The sequence below is a fragment of the Arvicola amphibius genome, chromosome 6 (assembly GCF_903992535.2).
Source record: "Arvicola amphibius chromosome 6, mArvAmp1.2, whole genome shotgun sequence".
Lineage (NCBI taxonomy): Eukaryota > Metazoa > Chordata > Mammalia > Rodentia > Cricetidae > Arvicola > Arvicola amphibius.
This window is the reverse complement of record NC_052052.2, coordinates 44,559,189-44,578,831: the sequence shown is the minus strand read 5'-3', so window position 1 is coordinate 44,578,831 and position 19,643 is coordinate 44,559,189. Positions and strand designations below refer to the sequence as shown.

General features: G+C 41.1%; 1 protein-coding gene across 2 annotated transcripts in view; it reads left to right on the top strand.

Annotated features, from left to right (window-relative positions):
• The window catches only part of Oma1 (OMA1 zinc metallopeptidase), a 52,905-nt gene extending 34,159 nt beyond the window's left edge, over positions 1-18,746 (top strand). For both annotated transcript variants that reach the window (XM_038332858.1, XM_038332859.1), the window contains exons 8-9: positions 6,195-6,344; positions 18,296-18,746. In XM_038332858.1, the coding sequence (XP_038188786.1) occupies positions 6,195-6,344; positions 18,296-18,505 (360 nt within the window). In that variant the 3' untranslated portion in view covers positions 18,506-18,746. The remainder of the gene's footprint in view (positions 1-6,194; positions 6,345-18,295) is intronic.
• Positions 18,747-19,643: the final 897 nt, after the last annotated feature.

The window sequence follows — 19,643 nt, the reverse complement described above, 5'->3', positions numbered from 1 at the left end:
TTAGAAATGACTTATTTTTTAATTTCACAAGCAACCAAACCATCTATATTCATTTTTGAGTATCTGTACTGAAATCTAAAAAAAGAAAGCTAATTTTCTTTTAATGCTTCTAAACTGGGGGCAGGGTCCTTGGAGGGCATTATGTATGATTGCTTTTGATTATTACAGAGCCAGGGGACGTGTGGATGTGTTATTTCGTTTAGTGGGTGGGGACTAAGGATAATAAATACACTGGTGTGGTTTGAGAGCCCTCACTGGGAGGGATTGTCCAGCCCCAGAGCTGCTAAGGACCCTTCTGGAAGCTCTGTTGCTTTCCATGGATGATCCAGAATAGCTATGTTCGTAGCACCATCTAGCGAGAGAAGTGGGTAACAGCAGAATCCTCTATCACAAAATAAGAACCCAAACTTAAAACTTCATGTAAATATAAAAACATACGCTTTTGGACCTGGGAGGAAAACTGGAGCTAATTTAACTCAACTTCTCCTTTTACAGGTAGGGAGGCTAGAGTCCAAAGTGCTGACGTGATTTCCCTAGTAGCATATTTGGTTAGTAACAAGACTCCCGGCCCTTGTCCAGGTTAGTACTGAGTCTTCCCACAGTGAACTGTCTTTGTGTTGTGCTTGGATGACTGTGTGGGCTCTTAGGTTAGCCACTTAAGAATGAGTAAGCATCAAATGAAAAAGTTCTATTTCATAGATGTGCTATAAAGTAACTTCCCCAGCACATACATTATACCCAAATCTTATTTTGAACCCATTCCCCACAGAGAATATTAATTTGATTTGTAGCTGTTATGATGTGCGTTGTGTTGAGTACTGAGCTACACGAGATAAGAAAGAAATATGTGTAAAATTTATTGAAAACTTTGCCAGCTTTGCTGATTGGTGAACTAACACAATGGCAATCAAAAAAATGCAGAACACTTGGGCAAGGACTTTAAAGTTATGGAGCCACAAAATAACAAGAGCCCATTTCTCCCATTTTGGCATACACAAGTGTTTTTGATAAATGAATTTTTTTTCCGTTGACAAATTCTGAGACTGATTTAGCTACAAGTACCTTATCCACACTCAGTTGGGAAAGAACAGTTTGAAATTATTGATTGGAAAAACAGTGTGTAGGGATCCAGTGACTTAGAGAATGCGAGGGAGTGTGACAGGAGATGCCCTGAGCCCATGCATGCAGACAAGGGAGCTGGCTCCCTGTAGATGCTGAGGACAGCACAGGTGACACTGCCAGTGGCGGTGTTGACAGTTGGCCTCAGTCATAGTTCCTGTGTGCTGGGCCCTGTCCTGAGCGGGTGTGTGAGTTGTTCTTCACTCAGCCTGTGAGGTGCAGGTCCTGGCATTTGCCTGGTTTTACAGATGACACTGGAAAGTGGAGAGGTCAGACACTGTGGCACATCTCCCCCGAGGGTGGGTCTTTCCCACTCCAGGAGGAGGTGCGTTCATGGGGGATGTGGGACTTCTTTCTTCCAGGCTGCTGGGAACAGGTTTGTCTTCCACAGCATCACCTCTGAAACATGCCCGTGGTTATGTGTTTTGTTCCCTTCAAATATCATAGCATTCAAACTGTATTCTCCCAGCTCTTGTCCCCTCTGTAGCAGTCCTTTCTAATACTGTCTCATGTCCTACACATGTCTGTGCAATACAGAGGGGATGCCAGGGCATCTGGTTTAGATAAACAGTGCTACTGGCATTCAAAATAAACTCTAAACTTCTAACACCAGGCTTTTCCTTCTTGGGGTGATGGCTGGCAGGAGTCGGAGAGGTGAATGCATAGAATTATGAAGTCCAGAGCCCTCTTCAGTTTGTACTTGCAGGGAACATTTTACTCATAGGTGGGATAGGGCTTAATCTTTCTTTGATGTTGTGTTGGCCTCGGGAAATGTTCAGGTTTTAAGGGCAGTACTGTGTGCCTTATGGATATCACATCCTGCTGAATATAAATTCCGTGTCCCTGTCTCTTACTGCATCTTCACGCATGTTATCACTTTAATCTGGACTTGACTAGATCCTTATTTGTTTATGATTCACAGCACCATCTCTTAGGACTGCACATAGTGTCGTGTAATTACCACAAGCTCCTGCTCCTCCCCAGGGAAAGGAGGACAGAAGCATTGTGTTCTGGGTTCTGAACGGGCTGCTTTTCATCCTGATGATCTGCAGTGTTAAATTTCAGAGGTGAATCTGGTGGCCTTGGAGACTGAATTGTTGGTTCGGGGTACTGACTGGCTCTTGACTGCTGGAGTCAAGATTGTGGCTCAGTCCCTTGCTCTCCCCATCTGCTCAGTAAATTGATGTGAAATACCATCACTCAACAAAGTTCACAATGGAAGCCGGGCGGTGGTGGCGCACGCCTTTAATCCCAGCACTCGGGAGGCAGAGGCAGGTGGATCTCTGAGTTCGAGGCCAGCCTGGTCTACAAGAGCTAGTTCCAGGACAGGCTCTAGAAACTACAGGGAAACCCTGTCTCGAAAAACAAAACAAAAAAAAAAAAAAAAAAGAAGATGGGGTCTCAACCCCTTGCCTCACTGGTTATAAGCCCTACGGTCTCAACATCACCCAGTCCTGCAGCATTCTAGGATGCATTTCCCACCCACATCTGTCCCTTATGTTCCCTGGGACTTTGGTCACCACTGGCTCTTTGAAGAAGGAAAGGTGGTTTAGAGAGAGCTTTATCTTTTCTTCATTTGTACCCACAATCTTGGTAAACACACACTCTTTTATTAGATAGTATTTTTAAAAAAAGATTTTATGCCAAACATTATATAAAATCATGGAGGAAGAGGCAGGCAGATCTCTGTAAGTCCAAGGCCAGTCTACTTTAGGATCATGTTCCAGGAAAGCCAGGGATACATAGAGAGATCCTCTCTTTTTTTAAAGGAGAGTTTTAAAATTTTTATTTTATGTGTTTGAGTTTTACCTGTATGTGTCTATGCACCTTGTCTGTGTTATGTCCACATAATCCAGAAGAGACCTTTAGATCCTCTGGAACTGGAATTGTGGGCAGTTGTGAGCTACCTTTAGGGTGCTGGGACTCTAATCTGGATCCTCTGGAAGAGCAACAAGTGTTCTTAACCACTGAGCCATCTTTAGCTCATTAGGTGTTGTTTTATTAATTTGTTTATTTATGTATGTATTTGTTTGTGTGTGCATGTTCCATGGTCTGTAGAGGTCTATTGTGTGTGTATGCGTGCGTACATGCATGCTTGTGTTTGCATGCGTGTGTGCATGCGTGTGTGTGCATGTGTGTTGTTTCCAGCTCTTGCCGGAAAGCACACTGTCAGTAGTTTAGTAATGAATAGGGAATGCTAGTTTATCTTTGAGATCCTGTTTTTAACTTTTGGGTAAACACTGCATAGAAGGATTGCTGAATCATATGGGTTCCATTTTTAATGTTTTTGGAGCACTCTCTGTCAGTTTCTTTTCAAAGTGCTTTGATATTCTTTGTTCCTTATTTTTTTTTTTTTAATATAGAGTCTCATGTAGCTCAGGCTAGCCTCAAATTTGGTCTGTAACTAAGGATGACTTTGAACTTCTGACATTCCTGTCAGCTTCCCAAAATGTAGGATTACAGGTATGATCACTGTGTCCAGTAAGAGGTTCTGGGGATAAAACTCAGGGTCTGAGGCTCTCTTCTAGCTGAGCTACATCCAAACCCAATGATTTTTTTTTTATTTTTGGTTGTCCTTGTGTCTTCCTACTGACGTCTGCTTCAGAGAAACACCCTGCCTAGCTTTTACAGTGTTCTTCGATGCACTCCTGGGTCAGCTAGTGACAAACAGAGTGGTGTGAAGCTTTTTTAGTTTGAAATGCTTTTGCTATCTACTGGGATAGTTTTTTTTAATCTATTTCTACATATCAAATATTTTAAGTATTGCTTTCAACTTTGTTACTTAGATTGAACAGGTAATATTTTACTTCTCTTTAGTTAACATTTGTAAGGTAAAAAAATCCTAAAATCATGCTTTTATTTTGTTCAGATATACATAACCATGAATGTGCATATCTGTTATTAGGATATATTTGTGTGTATGTATGCATGCATGGTGTGCTTGTGCACAGGCCTGCACAGACAGCAGCACTAACGTTGTGCCATCAGAGGACAATTTTCAGGAGCTGTGTCTCTGTCTTCCTTGTTGAGCAGGGTTTCTCTTGTTTCTGTGTGGTGCTGCCTGTTCCAGGCCAGCTGGCCCACACCTTTCCAGGTGATTTTCTTGTCTGCAGTCTCACTGGATTACAGATGATGTCACTGCATCTAGGGTTTTATTCAGGTTCTGTGCCTTGAACTTGGGAAGTGAGACCTTTATGACTAGCATTTTTGCTCTCTGACACATTTGCCCAGCTGTTCCTCGGGTTCTTTTAAACCTAGAGACCTTAATGTGCTTAAAAAATTGCACTGGCTGGGCAGTGGTGGTACATGTCTTTAATCCCAGCACTCAGGAGACAGAGACAGGTGGATCACTATGAGTTCAAGGCCAGCCTCGTCTACAAGAGCTAGTTCCATGGTTCCATGACAGGGTCTAAAACTACAGAGAGACTCTGTCTTGAAATACCAAAAAAAAAAAAAAAAAAAAAGAAGAAGAGGAGGAAGAAGAAGAAGAATTGCATTGATTTGAGCATTGAAAATGAATTTCAGATCATTTCTTCCTCTTTATTTCCCAACCTTAGAAGATATCTTAGTGTTTTATGAGCTGTGAGGCAGCATAGATGTTGACTGGCTGTTGAGTGTGTGTCTTGGTTAGGTTTCTATTGCTGTGATAAACGCCATGACCAAAAGCCACCTGAGGAGAAAAGGTTTTTCCAGCTTACAGTTCCATATCACAGTCATCATGGAAGGAAGTCGGGCAGGAAGTCAAGCAGGGCAGGAACCTGGATGGAGAAACGATGCCAAGGCCATGGAGGGTGCTGTTTACTGGCTTGCTCATCATGGTTTGCTCAGCCTGCTTTCTTATAGCACCCACAAGCCCAGGGGTGATCCCACCCATAAGGGACTGGACCCTTCCACGTTAATCATCAACCAAGGCAATGCCTCAAAGGCTGGCCCACAAGACAGTCTGGTGGGGACATTTTCTCAATTGAGGTTCCTTTTCCCAAGTGACTCTAGCCTCGTCGAGTCCACATAAAACCAGCAACACAACCTGTGGCATTTGTCACGTTTTAGGTATCACAGTCACACAATTTAAGGCTTTTTGGTTCCACATTTTGACCAATCTGATAGAATTTTGTTCTTAATTTATTCAGTAAAATAGGAAATGCAAACACAATTTTTCTAGTTCTTAAAGAAAGAGTAAATTAAGATGTGAAGAAAATTGAACAGATTTCTAAAAAAACCTCCAAGTCCTTGTATGGGGAGCTTAAAAAGAATTTTTATTACAAATAGTTAAATATAGTTCAGAATTAAACTCTTATTTCCTTCCCAACTCAAATACTTGAATTATGTTCCCGGAGCTACACCATTAACAGTTCTTAAATAGCCTTCCATGGTGTTCTGTGTATTCAAGGGTGTGGACATGAGTTTACATATGTATACTATATTCATATGCATCCTTTAAAAAATAGTGTGTCTTGGTTGGCCTAAATGTATTTTTTTTCATGTAGTTGAGAAAATTGGACAGATTGATATACCTTCATATTAACTATTTTCTACATGTTTGTTTAATTTTTTTCTAAGTGTATCATTAGGTGTAAAGTTTCTTAAGTGTAGATTATTTTTAGTAGAAAAGTTAATTGATGAGGAAGATTTTCCCCTTACTACGTGTTTCCAGTGTCAGCCGTTCAGAAAATGTTTGCAGGCTAGGAGTGAGGCTTGTGTTGCTGCAGTGCTGTGCTGTGTGAGCTGTGCTCTTCTCTTCATTCTGTTTGCAACCCTGGAGCAAACCCAGATCCTAGTGTCTGCTAGGCCTGCTACTCTACTGCTGAGTGTGGTTCCCAGCTTGAGGATTCCTTCTTTTAAGTGGTGAACAGATTCTTTCATTAAAATGATGATAAAAGTAGAATATTTTCAAAACATGTAGTGACACAAAAGTAAACTTAAATGTGTTTTCCTTCTCTCTCTCTCTCCCCCTCCTTTCTCTCTCCCTTTCTTCTCCCTCATCTTTCTCAGCCTTTTGGATACCTGGCTGAGTTATTTGTTTTTAAAGTTGTGGTAACTAAGCTCATTGTGTGCCTTATTAATTCTGTGTTTAGGCATGTGTGGACGTAAGAGCCAGCTCAGTATTTTGGCAGCAGATGGAGTTTTCAGAGCGTCTTCATGGCTACCCAAAGTTGCCAGAGTGGCTGTCAACACACCCTTCTCATGGGAACCGAGCTGAGCACTTGGACAGACTTATACCACAGGTGAGCTAGCCCAGATCACCGGTGAGTTAGCCCTGCTAGTCCTGTTAATTTTAAAGTATAGAAAAAGTGAGTTTTAATGTGCAATTATTTTGGTTACTATAATTATCAATTATTGGCTTTCACAGATTTGGACTGAAAAGGAAAGCCCTATTTACCCACAAGTCTTGAGTATAGTAGGTTTGTTCCCGGCTGTTCAGTCCTGAAATAACCACTCAGAAACTATTATTTGCAATACTGTTTGGCCAATAGAGTAAATGTCTTTTTAGCTAGCCCATATCTTAAATTAACCCATTTCTGTTAATCTGTGTATTGCCATGTGGCTGTGGCTTACTGGCAAGGTTCTGTTCGGTATCTGTCTCTGGCAGGGCTACATGGCTTCTCCTTGACTCATCTTCTTTCTCTCAGCATTCAGTTTAGTACCGCCCCCCCCCCCCCCCGTCTACCTCTAGTCTGCCCTGACCTTTATTATTTATTAACCAATGGTATTCACAGCATACAGAGGGGAATCCCACAGCACTTGGGGAGTAAATTGCTATGTACAGCTGAGTTTTTTCAATGTGAAGGTCTAACTCTTTAGTGTCTGACTCTGTAACTAATTTGGTAATATTTTAAAACTTTAGTTGGGCCTGGAAATATAGTTCAGTTGGTGAGTGCTTGCCTAGCGTACAGAAAACTCCTGATTGCATCTCTAGCACCCCATAAACTGTGATGATACACACTAGATGTACCAGCGCTTGGGCGGTGGAGACAGGAAAATCAGGAGTTCAAGGTCAACCCCAGCTCCACAATGAGTTTGAGGTCAACATGGACTACATGAGACCCTGTCTCAAAGAATAAGCAAAAAGGGAAAAGAAAACAACTTTTTTTTCAATATGTTGGTTATAATTTGTTTTTTTCTTCAACTTTTGGTTTAAAATGTCTGTTAATAAGCTGTATATAAGTTTTGGATTAAATGGGTATCAACTCTAGTTTTGATTTGTAGTTTTTGTTTGTTTGTTTTTGAGCCAAGGTCACACTGCATTGCCCTGGCTGACTTTGAACTTACCGTGTAGACAAGCCTGGCCTAGAATTCACAGAGATCCCCTGTTTCTGCCTTTGCCTCCCAGGTGCTGGATTTAAAGATGTGCTCTCTCATGGCTGGCTCTTGTCAAATTTTTTGTTTGTTTGTCTGAGACAGCTATATGAGCCTAGGCTGACTTTGACCTTTTGTGTACAGGCTGACTTTGAACTCTGAGGCTGACCTTGAGCTCAGAGTGCTGAGTGCAGCCCCTGTGCTGCTCCACCTGCTTTGTACAGTCCTGGGATCCAGCACAGGCTTCATGCATGCTGTGCAGGAACTCTACTACCTGAGCTACACTTCCATCTCTGTGTGGCTTAGAAACAGTGGGGATTGGTTTGTAAATTCAGAAACTGGAAAATCTTAGATCAAGATTGATGTCTTGTAAGGATCCAGTTTCCTGTTGATAGATGGCTGTCTCCTAGTATAACCTTACATGGTGAAGTAGGAAGAGAAGGCTTTGGAGTCATTTTGTCCATCTGTCCATCTGTCCATCCATCTGTCCATCCATCCATCCGCCCGCCCGCCCGCCCGTCCGTCCGTCCTTCCGTCCTTTATTTATTTATCACTGTATTTGAAGTCAGAGCCCTCGCTCTGGAGATGAAGGTGTTCTTGAACTTGAGATCTTCCTGTGTCGGTTTCCGCAGTGTTGGGACTGTAGGCATGGGTCACTATGTTAGGAATAGAACATCTTTTTTTTTTTTTTTTTTTTTTTTTTTTTGGTTTTTTCGAGACAGGGTTTCTCTGTAGCTTTGGAGCCTGTCCTGGAACTAGCTCTTGTAGACCAGGCTGGCCTCGAACTCACAGAGATACGCCTGCCTCTGCCTCCCAAGTGCTGGGATTAAAGGCTAGGAATAGAACATCTTTTAAGGAGACACTGATCCCATTGGGATTGACCTTTACACTCTGAGCACACCTTAAAGGCCTCATTTTATTTATTTATTTTTTTTCAAATATTTATTTATTTATTATGTATACAATATTCTGTCTGTGTATATGCCTGCAGGCCAGAAGAGGGCACCAGACCCCATTACAGATGGTTGTGAGCCATCATGTGGTTGCTGGGAATTGAACTCAGGACCTTGGGACGAGCAGGCAATGCTCTTAACCTCTGAGCCATCTCTCCAGCCCAAGGCCTCATTTTATAAGGCTATCACCTGGGTATTAGGATTTCAGCATGTAAAGTCTGAGAGGCACAAACATTGGTTGATTAGCACCTTTTATCTGAATCAAATATTTGGATCCTTAACATGAAGGAAAAACATAGCAAAAATAGTAGTGAAGTTTACCTGATGTAATCTGTAGTATTGCTCACCTAAACTGGGAAGTATGTGTTTCACCTGTAATTGATTATACTGAGGGCCAGCGAAGACCCCAGATGTTAGAAGCCCTGGGGAGGTTGTGACTTGTCTCTAAAGTCATGACACACACAAGTTCTTTTCATTTTAACTCAGTTTAATTCTAAACTGTGTGGCTTGTTAAAACTAGATAACAGATTCTACCAGCCAGCTGTGATTTGAAGCCTACCCTAAATTCTGAAGCTGTCATTCCATCAAATCCCTGAGGATCTTAAAACAGGTTAAAAAAAAAAAAGATGTGTTTTAGGGAGTTCTGTGAAACAGGAAGGAGTTGATTAGAGAGCACAGGGAACATGGCTGGAGAAACAAATGTTATTGGGAGCCAGTGAGGAAGGAAAGCAGGGGAGGTCTTTTTTTTTTTTTTTCTAAAAATAAACCATCCCAGTACAGAAATTTAATTTGAAAACTGCAGGTAAATTTCTTATATTTTTCCCCCAAGTGATTAAATTCAATTTGAAAGCAATAAAACTCTACTACAACATTGGGAATAATTCAGTGGTTGAAGCGAGAATGATAGTTAGTACAAGGGTATACTGTTAATTAGAACACACAGTTATAAAGATTGGAATGGGCTGCTCTCCTATGTCTGATTCTATAATGGAAGAAAGCAGCCATGTATGGAAGATGTGTTCCTGCACACCACTAAAGACTACAATCTTTTTCTTTTTTTTCTTGTTTTGTTTGTTTTTTTTTTTGTTTTGGTTTTTTTTTTTTTTTTGAGACAGAGTTTTACTGTGTAACTTGCTCTGTAGACCAGGCTGGTCTCAAACTCACAGAGATCCACCTGCCTCTGCCTCCCGAGTGCTGGAACTGAAGGTGTGTGCCATCACTACCTGGCAAGACTACATTCTTATTTACTTGGGATTATTTTTCTAAAATGTGTACAGGGTTGAATTTTACTAAGGCTTCTGTCCCCTGACATTTGGATAGTCAGACACATTTCTAAGGTCCAGGGCACTGGTGCTCAAAACGGTTTGCAGCAGACACTGTTTTCAGTGGCACCCTGCAGAGCTAGTAGAACTGGTGAAATCCGTAAGTTCACCTAGGAACTGAGTAGAGAACAAGGTGAAGGGTGGGTGGGTTATTCACAGTAGAGGTCCTCTGTGCTTCCTCAGAGAGAGGACAGAACCAACTGTGATTCAGATGTTTGGGGAAAAAACCAAGAGAGCAAGACATTGTGGTTCTTTGATGGGAACATAAATTTTCACGACTTTAACATTTAATTTCAAATGCTAAGGATTATATCTATTTTATCAGATTCTTAGAATGCCATTATGAAATATATTATTTTTTGATATAATTTATCAACATTAAGATATATTAAATGTTGAATTTGAATCACTATGTTGATGTTGAATAACTATGACTTAGGTCTTGATTAACTATGCTGTAAGTCTTGTAAGTGATAGGAATAGCATAGACATGTTCACCCTCACCCACCCTCACCCTCACCCTCATCCACCCTCACCCTCATCCACCCTCACCCTCACCCTCATCCACCCTCACCCTCACCCACCCTCACCCTCACCCTCACCCTCATCCACCCTCACCCTCATCAAGCCCAGTCTCTATTGAAGGAGTTGGCCAGCAGGGGAGATGTGAGAGATGAGGCTGTCTGGAGTCTCTTTTTGTAAAGACTCTAGTCCTGTTGGGTAAGGATCCCATACTGATAGCCTAATTTATCCTTAATTACCTTCTTGTAGTCTCTGTTCCCAAATGTGTACATACTGGGGGCTAAGACTTTGAAATATGAGTTTCTGGGGAAACAACTGATTCTTGTGTGGGCAGCTAATATGTGAGCAGAGGTGGGAGGGTTGTTGGAAAAGCAGTTGAAATGGAGTAGCTAGGGTTGGGGAGATGGTTCAGGGGTCAGCTGTTTGCCGTGGAAGAATGAAACTGCTAGTTTGGATCTCCAGAACCCGTGTAAAGCTGAGCATAGTCTGCAGTCCCAGCACTGCTCCAGTGATTTGGAGGCAGAGACAGGAGAATCCCCAGAAACTCAGGCCAGCTAGCCTGGTGTACTCAGTACTGAACTAGAAGAGGCCCTTTTTAAATAAGGTGAGGATCAACACTGGGAATGCCCTTTGTCTCCAGACAGGTCCCTCTGTCTGCATTCACGAACACACACGTACACACACATACACGTGCACACTGCACACACACATACTCATTGGTTTAAAAAATAAACTGAAGTGGGATGGCTAGAGTAGGTGGTCCCAGCGAGGTCTCTGGATTTGCTCAAAGGTGAGATCTTCATGGAGGGTCCTGAACAGAGACTGGGACACGGTGTCCCGACTTGTCCACTCGCTTTATTCTGTAGGAATTTGACATCATATTGTTCAGAGAACAAACTGCTCCCTTCCTTGTTTTGTTTTGGTTTTTTTTTTTTTTTTTTTTTTTTTTATCTAGGATCTCTCTATGTAGTCCTGGGTATCTTGGAACTCGCTATGTAGATCAGGCTGGCCTCAAACTCAGAGATCCACCTTCCTCCCTCCCCAGTGCTGGCGTTGTGCCACCACACTGACTTCTTAATTTTGTTTTTGAGTCAAGATAGTACCATCAAATTGAGGGGGAAAATGCACTTACTATTTTTTTAATGTGAATTTCAGGGGGGAAACCAACATGTATAAATGCTTAGTTAATCATGTGATCCACTAGTATATGAAAGTGATAAATATAGGTTTGTAGTAATAATATTATTTGTTGTTGGCTAGCTGATATGATATAATTTTATTTACTTGAAATAATCAGTTAGATTCAGGAAACATATTCCACATATTTTGGTTACCATAACAACTCGGGTGACAACTGCAGAGCAGATGTTATGTCAACCTGTTGATGTTTCTTGTGAGCTTCAGAGTTACAGCTACGCCATTTAGACTTGGAGTTTATGTACATCATAATTTGTCCTTGAAAGAAATACCTTAGTTAAGTATAAAATATGAATCAGTGTGAATAACAGACATTTTGTTGAAAGGTTTATTTAAAAATCAAATCTTTCAGGTTGGTTTTCTCTGTGTTCCTGCTGGGTTTCTTTCTCCTTGCCACTGCTCTTCATGAGGGTGACGGGGTGGGCAGTCGTAGAAGAGCTAGAAAACATTTAATTTGGAATCGCTGTTAAGGTTATATAATTATAACCATAATTTGAATAGGATTTGTTTCTAAGTATTTTAATTGTAAACACCATTCCATCTCTAGGCACGAGAATCACTTGGTAGCAGGCTGTAAATGCATTCATTTTAACCTCATTTTAGTTTTAATCCTTTAAACTTTCAGGCAGCTGGGAATTTGAACTCATGTGTAAATCATTCTTATGCATTTGTAATTGGATAAAACAAATGAATAAATCATTAATATTGTGCATCTCATGAGCAGAGAATATAAGTGTTTAGAATTACCATGAAATGTCATTGTTGGCCATGTGTAAAAACATACACTGCTCACCTTGCTGAATCTCATTTTGTCTGGCATGGAGAGTGTTGAGGAAGCAAGCAGCAGCTACTATGATTGAATCAGCCTCTGAATCCTAAGAAGCCAGGAAGACCGGCACTAACGTTGTCTAAAACCTTAACAAACAACATTATGGCTAAGTGAATGGACTGTTAGAAAAAATTACTTTGAAGGCTAAGACAAGAAGGAGTAATGGTGTGTGTTTAAAATGGAGGTGGCCCCCGAAATATCTTGCTCTCTGTTTCCAGTGGGCTCTTTTAATCTAATCACAAAGCCCTTCTGGCATTATTTTTTTTTCTCCTTTCTCCTTTCACTTAGTTACCATTTATATGTTACGTATAAATATTTCCGTCTCACTCGATGTGTAGTTTGTAGAAAGACCCCAGTGTATGCCAGCAGCTGGTTCATACTTCAGTTGTTAGTGGAAATAAATGCAGCCAGAACCTTTAAGAAACAAAATACTTGTGCGCTCATTGCTCATGCCTTTTTAACCTTTTGAAATGTTTTTATGGGATATAACAAGATGCACGATGTTTGTACACATCGTGGAGTGTCAGGTCCAGCTAACAAGCGGGTCCGTCACCTCGGTGACAGCTCATGTTCACATCGTGGCCGTTCCAGGTGTGCACTGTTACTGGTGGTGCCGTCTGCTACACACTTCCTCCTTTCATCCCACTGAAATGTGGTTCCTGACCAGCAGCTCCCCATCTCTTCTCTGCCCTGGTGGTCACCATGCCCTCTGGTTCCCCATGTGAGGTCACACTGTGCCCTTCAAATTCATCTGTGTTGGGACAGATAACAAGACTTCCTCTTCTGTGTTTGCTTTGTTTTTGGAGCTTCACTCTGTGCTGGGGCTGACCTTGAACTTGAGGCAGTTTCCCCAGCTCTCCATTCTGAGTGCTGGGGTTCTAGGCCTAGGCCTCACTGCCTGGCTAGGATTTCATCATTCTGGTAGGAGGGGTTGGCTAAAAAGTTTTGTTCAGAAACCTTAGCCTTACTTATCATCCCTGAGAGCAACCTACCTATGTCAAAGCAGCCTTTTAGTTTATTTTTTTTTACTGAAAGTTCTCAGTAAAACCATTTCAAAATAATTTGACCATTTCAAAAATAAGTCAGACTTCAATTTCCATTGTAGTTTGTAAAAATAAATGATTTGAAAGATAAATATTTTGATGTGTAACTCTGATTTGAATAAATATTTAGTGAACATACCTTAGATATTATTTAACTCATTAATTAATGAGGAACATGGTAAAATGTCACAACTAGTGGAAAGGAGAATTTAGCAACCATAATATAAGAGATGTAAGCACGACAAACCCAAGGCCTCTGTGTAGTCTTGCGGACGAGGAGCACAGGCTCTGCTAACCCAGCTGGAGTTCTACTGAGGGAATTGAGCCTGGGATTTTATCTAATCCAGGAGTTGGGAGCTGACTCCAAATGGAGTGGCCATAAATTCTGTGAGTTCACTGGACTGTGCAGATCCAAAGAAACAGCTGTTTACTCTGGCATTTCTCAAACCTGCAAGGTGTTGTTAGGATTCAGAAAATGGTTCCCTCCGGCAGACTCGGGTTTTGGCCTGCCGCCTGTGGCTGTCTTCCTTCTGTCAGTAGACCTCTAAGTCTCTGGAACGGATCCATCCACCCTTTGTCTCTCCCTTCCCCTCTCCCTCCCTCTTTAGCTATCCTTCAGCCATCATGGGGCTGATAAATAAGAGCATAGTCAACAGAAACACAACTAGTTATAAAACAGCTTTACACATAGGGCAGCGAACAGTGGCTTCTTACCAGACATAATTTGCTTCCATTTTCATAGACACATATAATTTTCACTATTATTAATGTTAAAATAACAGAAATAAGGCAAATATTTGGTGAGACATTTTAGCCAAATGATATTAGTTAGTAGTAGCTCAGGTCAAAATCAGAAGTAATTAGAATGTGTATATAGACATGAAGCCTGGTTTCAAAAACTGTGTGGTGTTGTGTATATGTGTATGTTTATGTGGTGTTGTGTGTATGTGTATGTGTGGTGTTGTGTGTATGTGTATGTGTGGTGTTGTGTGTATGTGTATGCTTATGTGGTGTTATGTGTATGTTTATGTGGTGTTGTATGTATGTGTATATTTATCGGTGTTGTGTGTATGTATATGTTTTTGCAGTGTTGTGTGTATATGTATGCTTATGTGGTGTTGTGCATATGTTTATGTGGTGTTGTGTGTATGTGTATGTTTATGTGGTGTTGTGTGTACGTGTATGCTTATGTGGTGTTGTGTGTATGTGTATGTTTCTGTATGGGCTGTCACGGTAGACACAGCTAAGTATAAGAATGGCAGGAAGCTAGAATGAACCTCCTTAGGCTAATGTTGGAAAGAAGTAAGGTGTCAGTAAGTCAAATAAAATTTATTTTAGGAACCTATATAGTCACAGCAAATTAACCAAGCAAGACAAGGGCTCTGAGCCATAATGGGGCTTTACTGTGGCGACTTTGTCCACAAGTGCAGAGAACAATTACTTAGTGACTTATTAATTCTAGAATCAAAATATAAAAAGGGACATCAACTATCTGTCTCATTTTATGAGCACAAATGGCTTTGTTTCAGCAATTTGATTAAAACATCTTTTAAAATTTATGAGTTGGGATCATTAATTAGCAAACAAGTCAGTGTATATCACAATTATTATTTGTCACAAGCAACTAAATTGTCCTCACATCCATAGGTGGCATCATGCAGGCACATGAGGGCTGAAATGCAGTCCTGACTTTGATTTCTCTTTCCTATTCTTCTGCATCCTGTCCACAACAGTCTTTGGACTTCCTCCAGTGTGCATTAGGAATCTCCGTGGACCCTCACCATCGTCTCCGGGTTCCTGAACCTCTCTCCCTAGTCCATTATTTCCACTAATGACCTATTTGCAGCGTACGAGAATTGTCTTTTACATGTTATTTTCTTGCCTAGAACTTTCCAGAGTTTTCTCGTGTAACTTAGAATGAGAATCTACCCTGTTCTAGTTACTTTCTGTTGCTGTGATGAAACACTGGCCAGAATGAGTTTGGGGGCCGGATGGTTTTATTTAGGCTACAGGTCACAGCCATCACTGAAGGGAGCCAAGGCAGGAACCTGGCTGGGGTCAGGGACTGAAACAGAGGCTTCATGGGAATGCTGCTTACTGGCTTATTATGGCTCATTCAGCTTGCTTGCTTATATAATCCAGGAATGGTTCTGTCCATAGTGGGCTGGACCTTCCCATGTCAATCATTAGTCAAGAAAGTGTCCCACATACACACCCACAGGCTAACTGGATGGATGCCAGGCCTCAGTTGAGGTTCCCTCTTCCCAGGTGACTGTAGTTTGTGTAATGATGATAAAAACTCTCCAGCTCAGTCCCGTGGTCTTCTGATCACTGCCTGTCTTGCTCCACAGTTTTCCTTGGTTCTAGTAGTTTCACACCAGGCTTGTTTCCTCCTTATGGATCCCCTCTCCCCCCAGTTGTGGATTTCTCTGTTCCAGATGTCACCTTCCCAAAGGGGCTTTTTCTGCTCCCTTAGTATCAAATAGCCTGTCTCCCATGCAGACATTCTCCCTTCTCAAACTAGAATGATCTTATTTCCTGTTGATTGTTTTCTACCATGCGGCCCCTGTTCTCTGTGGTCTCTCCGGTGATTCCACGGCTTCTGAGATACCTAGTGAATACTAAAGTGACCTAGGCTATATAATAATAGGAAACAACAGGCAAAAACAGGACATTCTGCAGTAGAAATGAATAATGCTTTCAATGCTTAGACGATATTAGCTGTAGGAAATCATAGTTATCAGTGAGCAAAAGATGCTCACAAGAACTGGGGATGTAGAAATAGCAGTGTGCTTAGGAGTCTTTGCTTCAATTCTGACCAGGTGACCATGCTTAGAGAAGAATCTAACCTTTGCTTTTCTCCATACATTGTTAGGTTAGCAGACCCTTCAAAGGTATGTTTTATGAACTCATGTGTCTGTGGTAAGGCCCTGCCATTTTTTCCCCTCACCCATGTATCTGTGGTAAGGCCCTGCCTCCTTTCCCCTCACCCATGTCTGTGGTAAGGCCCTGTCTCCTTTCCCCTCCTCTCCTCTTGACACTTTCCTAATAAAAAATGGTTTGCCTTAAGACAGAAGCTTAGATAATGTTTGTAAATTACTGCTCAGAGCAAGACCTGTTGATCTCGTGACACTTTGGAATCTTTAAGGTGGCTTGCTTTCATGCATACCTTCAGTCTTCCTCAGGATTCTCGGAACTGTATTTTCTAGTTATTGGATTATCTTTCCATTTTCTTATACATTGTAGACTCTCCATAATATTTTTACAGGATTTATTAAAATGATTATTCATAGTTTAAATTCTAGCCTGCATTTATGAAGTGTGTGTTATATGCAATACATAGATTTGAACAGAAAATAAAGGCAGTGAAAGGCATATTCTAGGTGCACATGGGAAAAATTCTCACTTTTGAAGAAATATCAAGATTTATTTACTATGACAGATTTGGATTTATAAAATAAAAAAGATGTTAGCACATTGAAATGTAATATAATATATAGAAAGAAAGTAAAAAGTCTAGAAAAATATTTTATCAATATATTAAATAAATCTTTCTATTCAAAAGAATTTATATATATATATGATATATAATATAATTTTCTTGAGAAGAAGTAGAATGCAGCAGTCCACATGCAAGGAAACAGTAATAGGACATATTATTAAGAATAGTTTTTCTAGCAGTTAAAGAAAGAGATCAAACATTCCCAAAGTGCATATACTTAGTACAAAGGCCATTCAAAGAAGTATGTGGTACAAAATTCATTAGCATAAAAGCATACTAGACAAAAGCAAACATTTCAGCCTTTTTATTTCCAATCCGACTTTACTTTTTAAGAAAAGGAATAGATTTTTTTAATATTTGTGAAACTTTATATATATAAAAGAATTATTCAAGACAAGGTCTCCCTATCTCAGGCTGGCTTCAAACATATTCTGTAGCTGAGGATAACCCTGGAATTCTGATCTTTCTGAGTCTCCCTCCTAAGTGATGTAGTTATAGGCATTCCCTTCCACACCCAGTTTATCCATGGTTCTATGCATTCCATAGCTTTGGACACATGGTGTGGTATACATCCAACCTATAGAATACAGAGGTTTTTTTTTTTTTCCCTCTGCCCTTAAACCTTCCGTGCCTGTTTATCTTTCTTTCTTCCTGTCCTCTACAGAGTTAGGTCATTTGGGGGGCTGGTTGTGTGCAGTAGCACTCTGAGACTGTGCTCTGTTTAATAGTGACTCTCTATGCAGTCACACGCTCTCTTGGGTTTTCCCAGCATATGTAAATGCATGCTTCTGTTGCTGTTGCCTAATGTTCCACTTTTAAGCCTTCTATTTATTCTCCACTGCAGAGAACTAGATCTAGCTTTCTTTTCACCCCTAGCAGGCTACACACATGCACACGCATGCTGCTCTCTTCTTTCCCAAATGATTAAATTGTGATTTGGGTTGATTCAAGATTTGGTATTTTCAACTATAAACATCAGTTACAACCGAGTTACACAGCGCGTTATAATTACTCTTCCTTTCCCCACAACATTTTATTCTCCCTAGAGTTAAAAACTGTTGGGAGTTTGATTTTCTGCTCCGTCTCTGTCATTAGCATCTATGCCATCCTGGAAGGTCACAGCTGTGAGCAACTTTGTTGTTGATGTTTTTCTTCAGTGGGTTCAGTCATGGATGCTCTATTATTTTTCTTGTGTCGAAAACAGTCTCTTATAGGAGCTTCAGAGCCTTGTTAATATGGCGTTATTCTCAGTATCTGCTAAGGGTGATCAAGCTGTTTGCTCTCTCGGAGACTTGTTAGCTCTCCCTGTGGCTGTTGTTACACAGACAACTGCTGCTTTCAAAATGATGGTCACTGGATCAGATCGTGGAGAGTGATGACAGACTCACCTGTGGTTCTTCTTCACGTGTTATACTTGAGTTGGCGTCTATGTAAACACGCAGACATGTCCTTTTACTTTGGGTTGTCTTGTGCGGACCATGTGAGGAACTGCATTGTATTCTTCCTCGTAGGCTCTCAAACTTCGGGAGGTCTGTAATTGCCCACCCCTCTCTGGACCAGACCCTCGGCTGCTCTTCCAGCTTACCATGAAGCATTTTCTTGAAGACTCAGAGAAAGAGGACCTCAACATCACTGTTAAGAAACAGAAAACGGATGTTCCCCCCATTCAGAAGCAGGAACAGATACCACTGACGTACATAGTTGAGAAAAGAACAAGCTGAACTAAAATGTATGAGACGTGGGGTGTGAAGAAGACAGCAGTCCTCATCATTTCCGTGCCACTCTTAGAAATGCTGTTCTAAATGAACAAGAAATGGATATTCATGGTCAAGTCATGTATATTACAGATATCGGAATTTTTCTAGATTTGTATCTTTCATGGAATATCAATGTATTTTAATCTATTTTAAAATACTTACAATGAGGAAAATGTCACAGAATAAATTTATATTATGCATCTTACTGTCATCTATATCTGCTTTAGATTTGGAAGTCGGGCCCCTAGTGGATGCATACTCTGAGTGTAGTAGTTATTTTTTTTTAAAAAAAAAACTTCCTGCTCAGCCTGCAGTGGGTTTTGGAGTCTGGGTGGTTATGAAATGGGTAACTGGTAGTCTGAAGGTGATGGACTGCACTGGGTGTTGGGGTGTGTGGAGAAGGGAATAACTCCCAAAGGAAATACCTCCAGATGGATGTTAGATGCCATTCTGTTCAGAGGCACAGGAAGTGCTGTTTGAGGTTCAGGTGACCTAGTAAGCAGTGTAGTGGGGGAAAGGGGGAGGTCTTCATGCTGTGATGATGTGGGGATTTGGAGGTTCCCAGAGGACACTACTGTGTTCTCCCTGAGGTCAGTACCTAGAGAGGCAGGAGTGAGTGTTGCCTTCATTCTTCTTGCTGGCTGATGGCCAGGTGCTGTGGAAAGCCATGGGGGAAGGTGCTCCAGGAACCTCCCTGGTGAAGCCAGAAGTTGGTGACCGTGTTGTATGGGAATGGAAGTAGATATTAAAACATGAGTTATCTAGCAGTTTTATTTATGCTACAAGGTTGGTAGCCTTAGGCTTTCTTTTAAAGGAATGGTTTTCTTGAAACACATTGTCTTAGTTAGGGTTACTGTTGCTATGAAGAGACATCATGACTACAGCAACTCTTATAAAGAAAAACATTTAATTGAGGTGGCAGCCTTCAGTTCTGATGTTCTGCCCATTATCATCATGGTGGAACATGGTGGCATGCAGGCAGACATGATGCTGGAGAAGTTGCTGAGAGTTCTACATCTTGTAGGCAACAGGAAATGGTCTGAGTGTCACACTGACAGAAGCTTGAGCAAGACACCTCAAAGCCTGCCCTGATAGTGACACA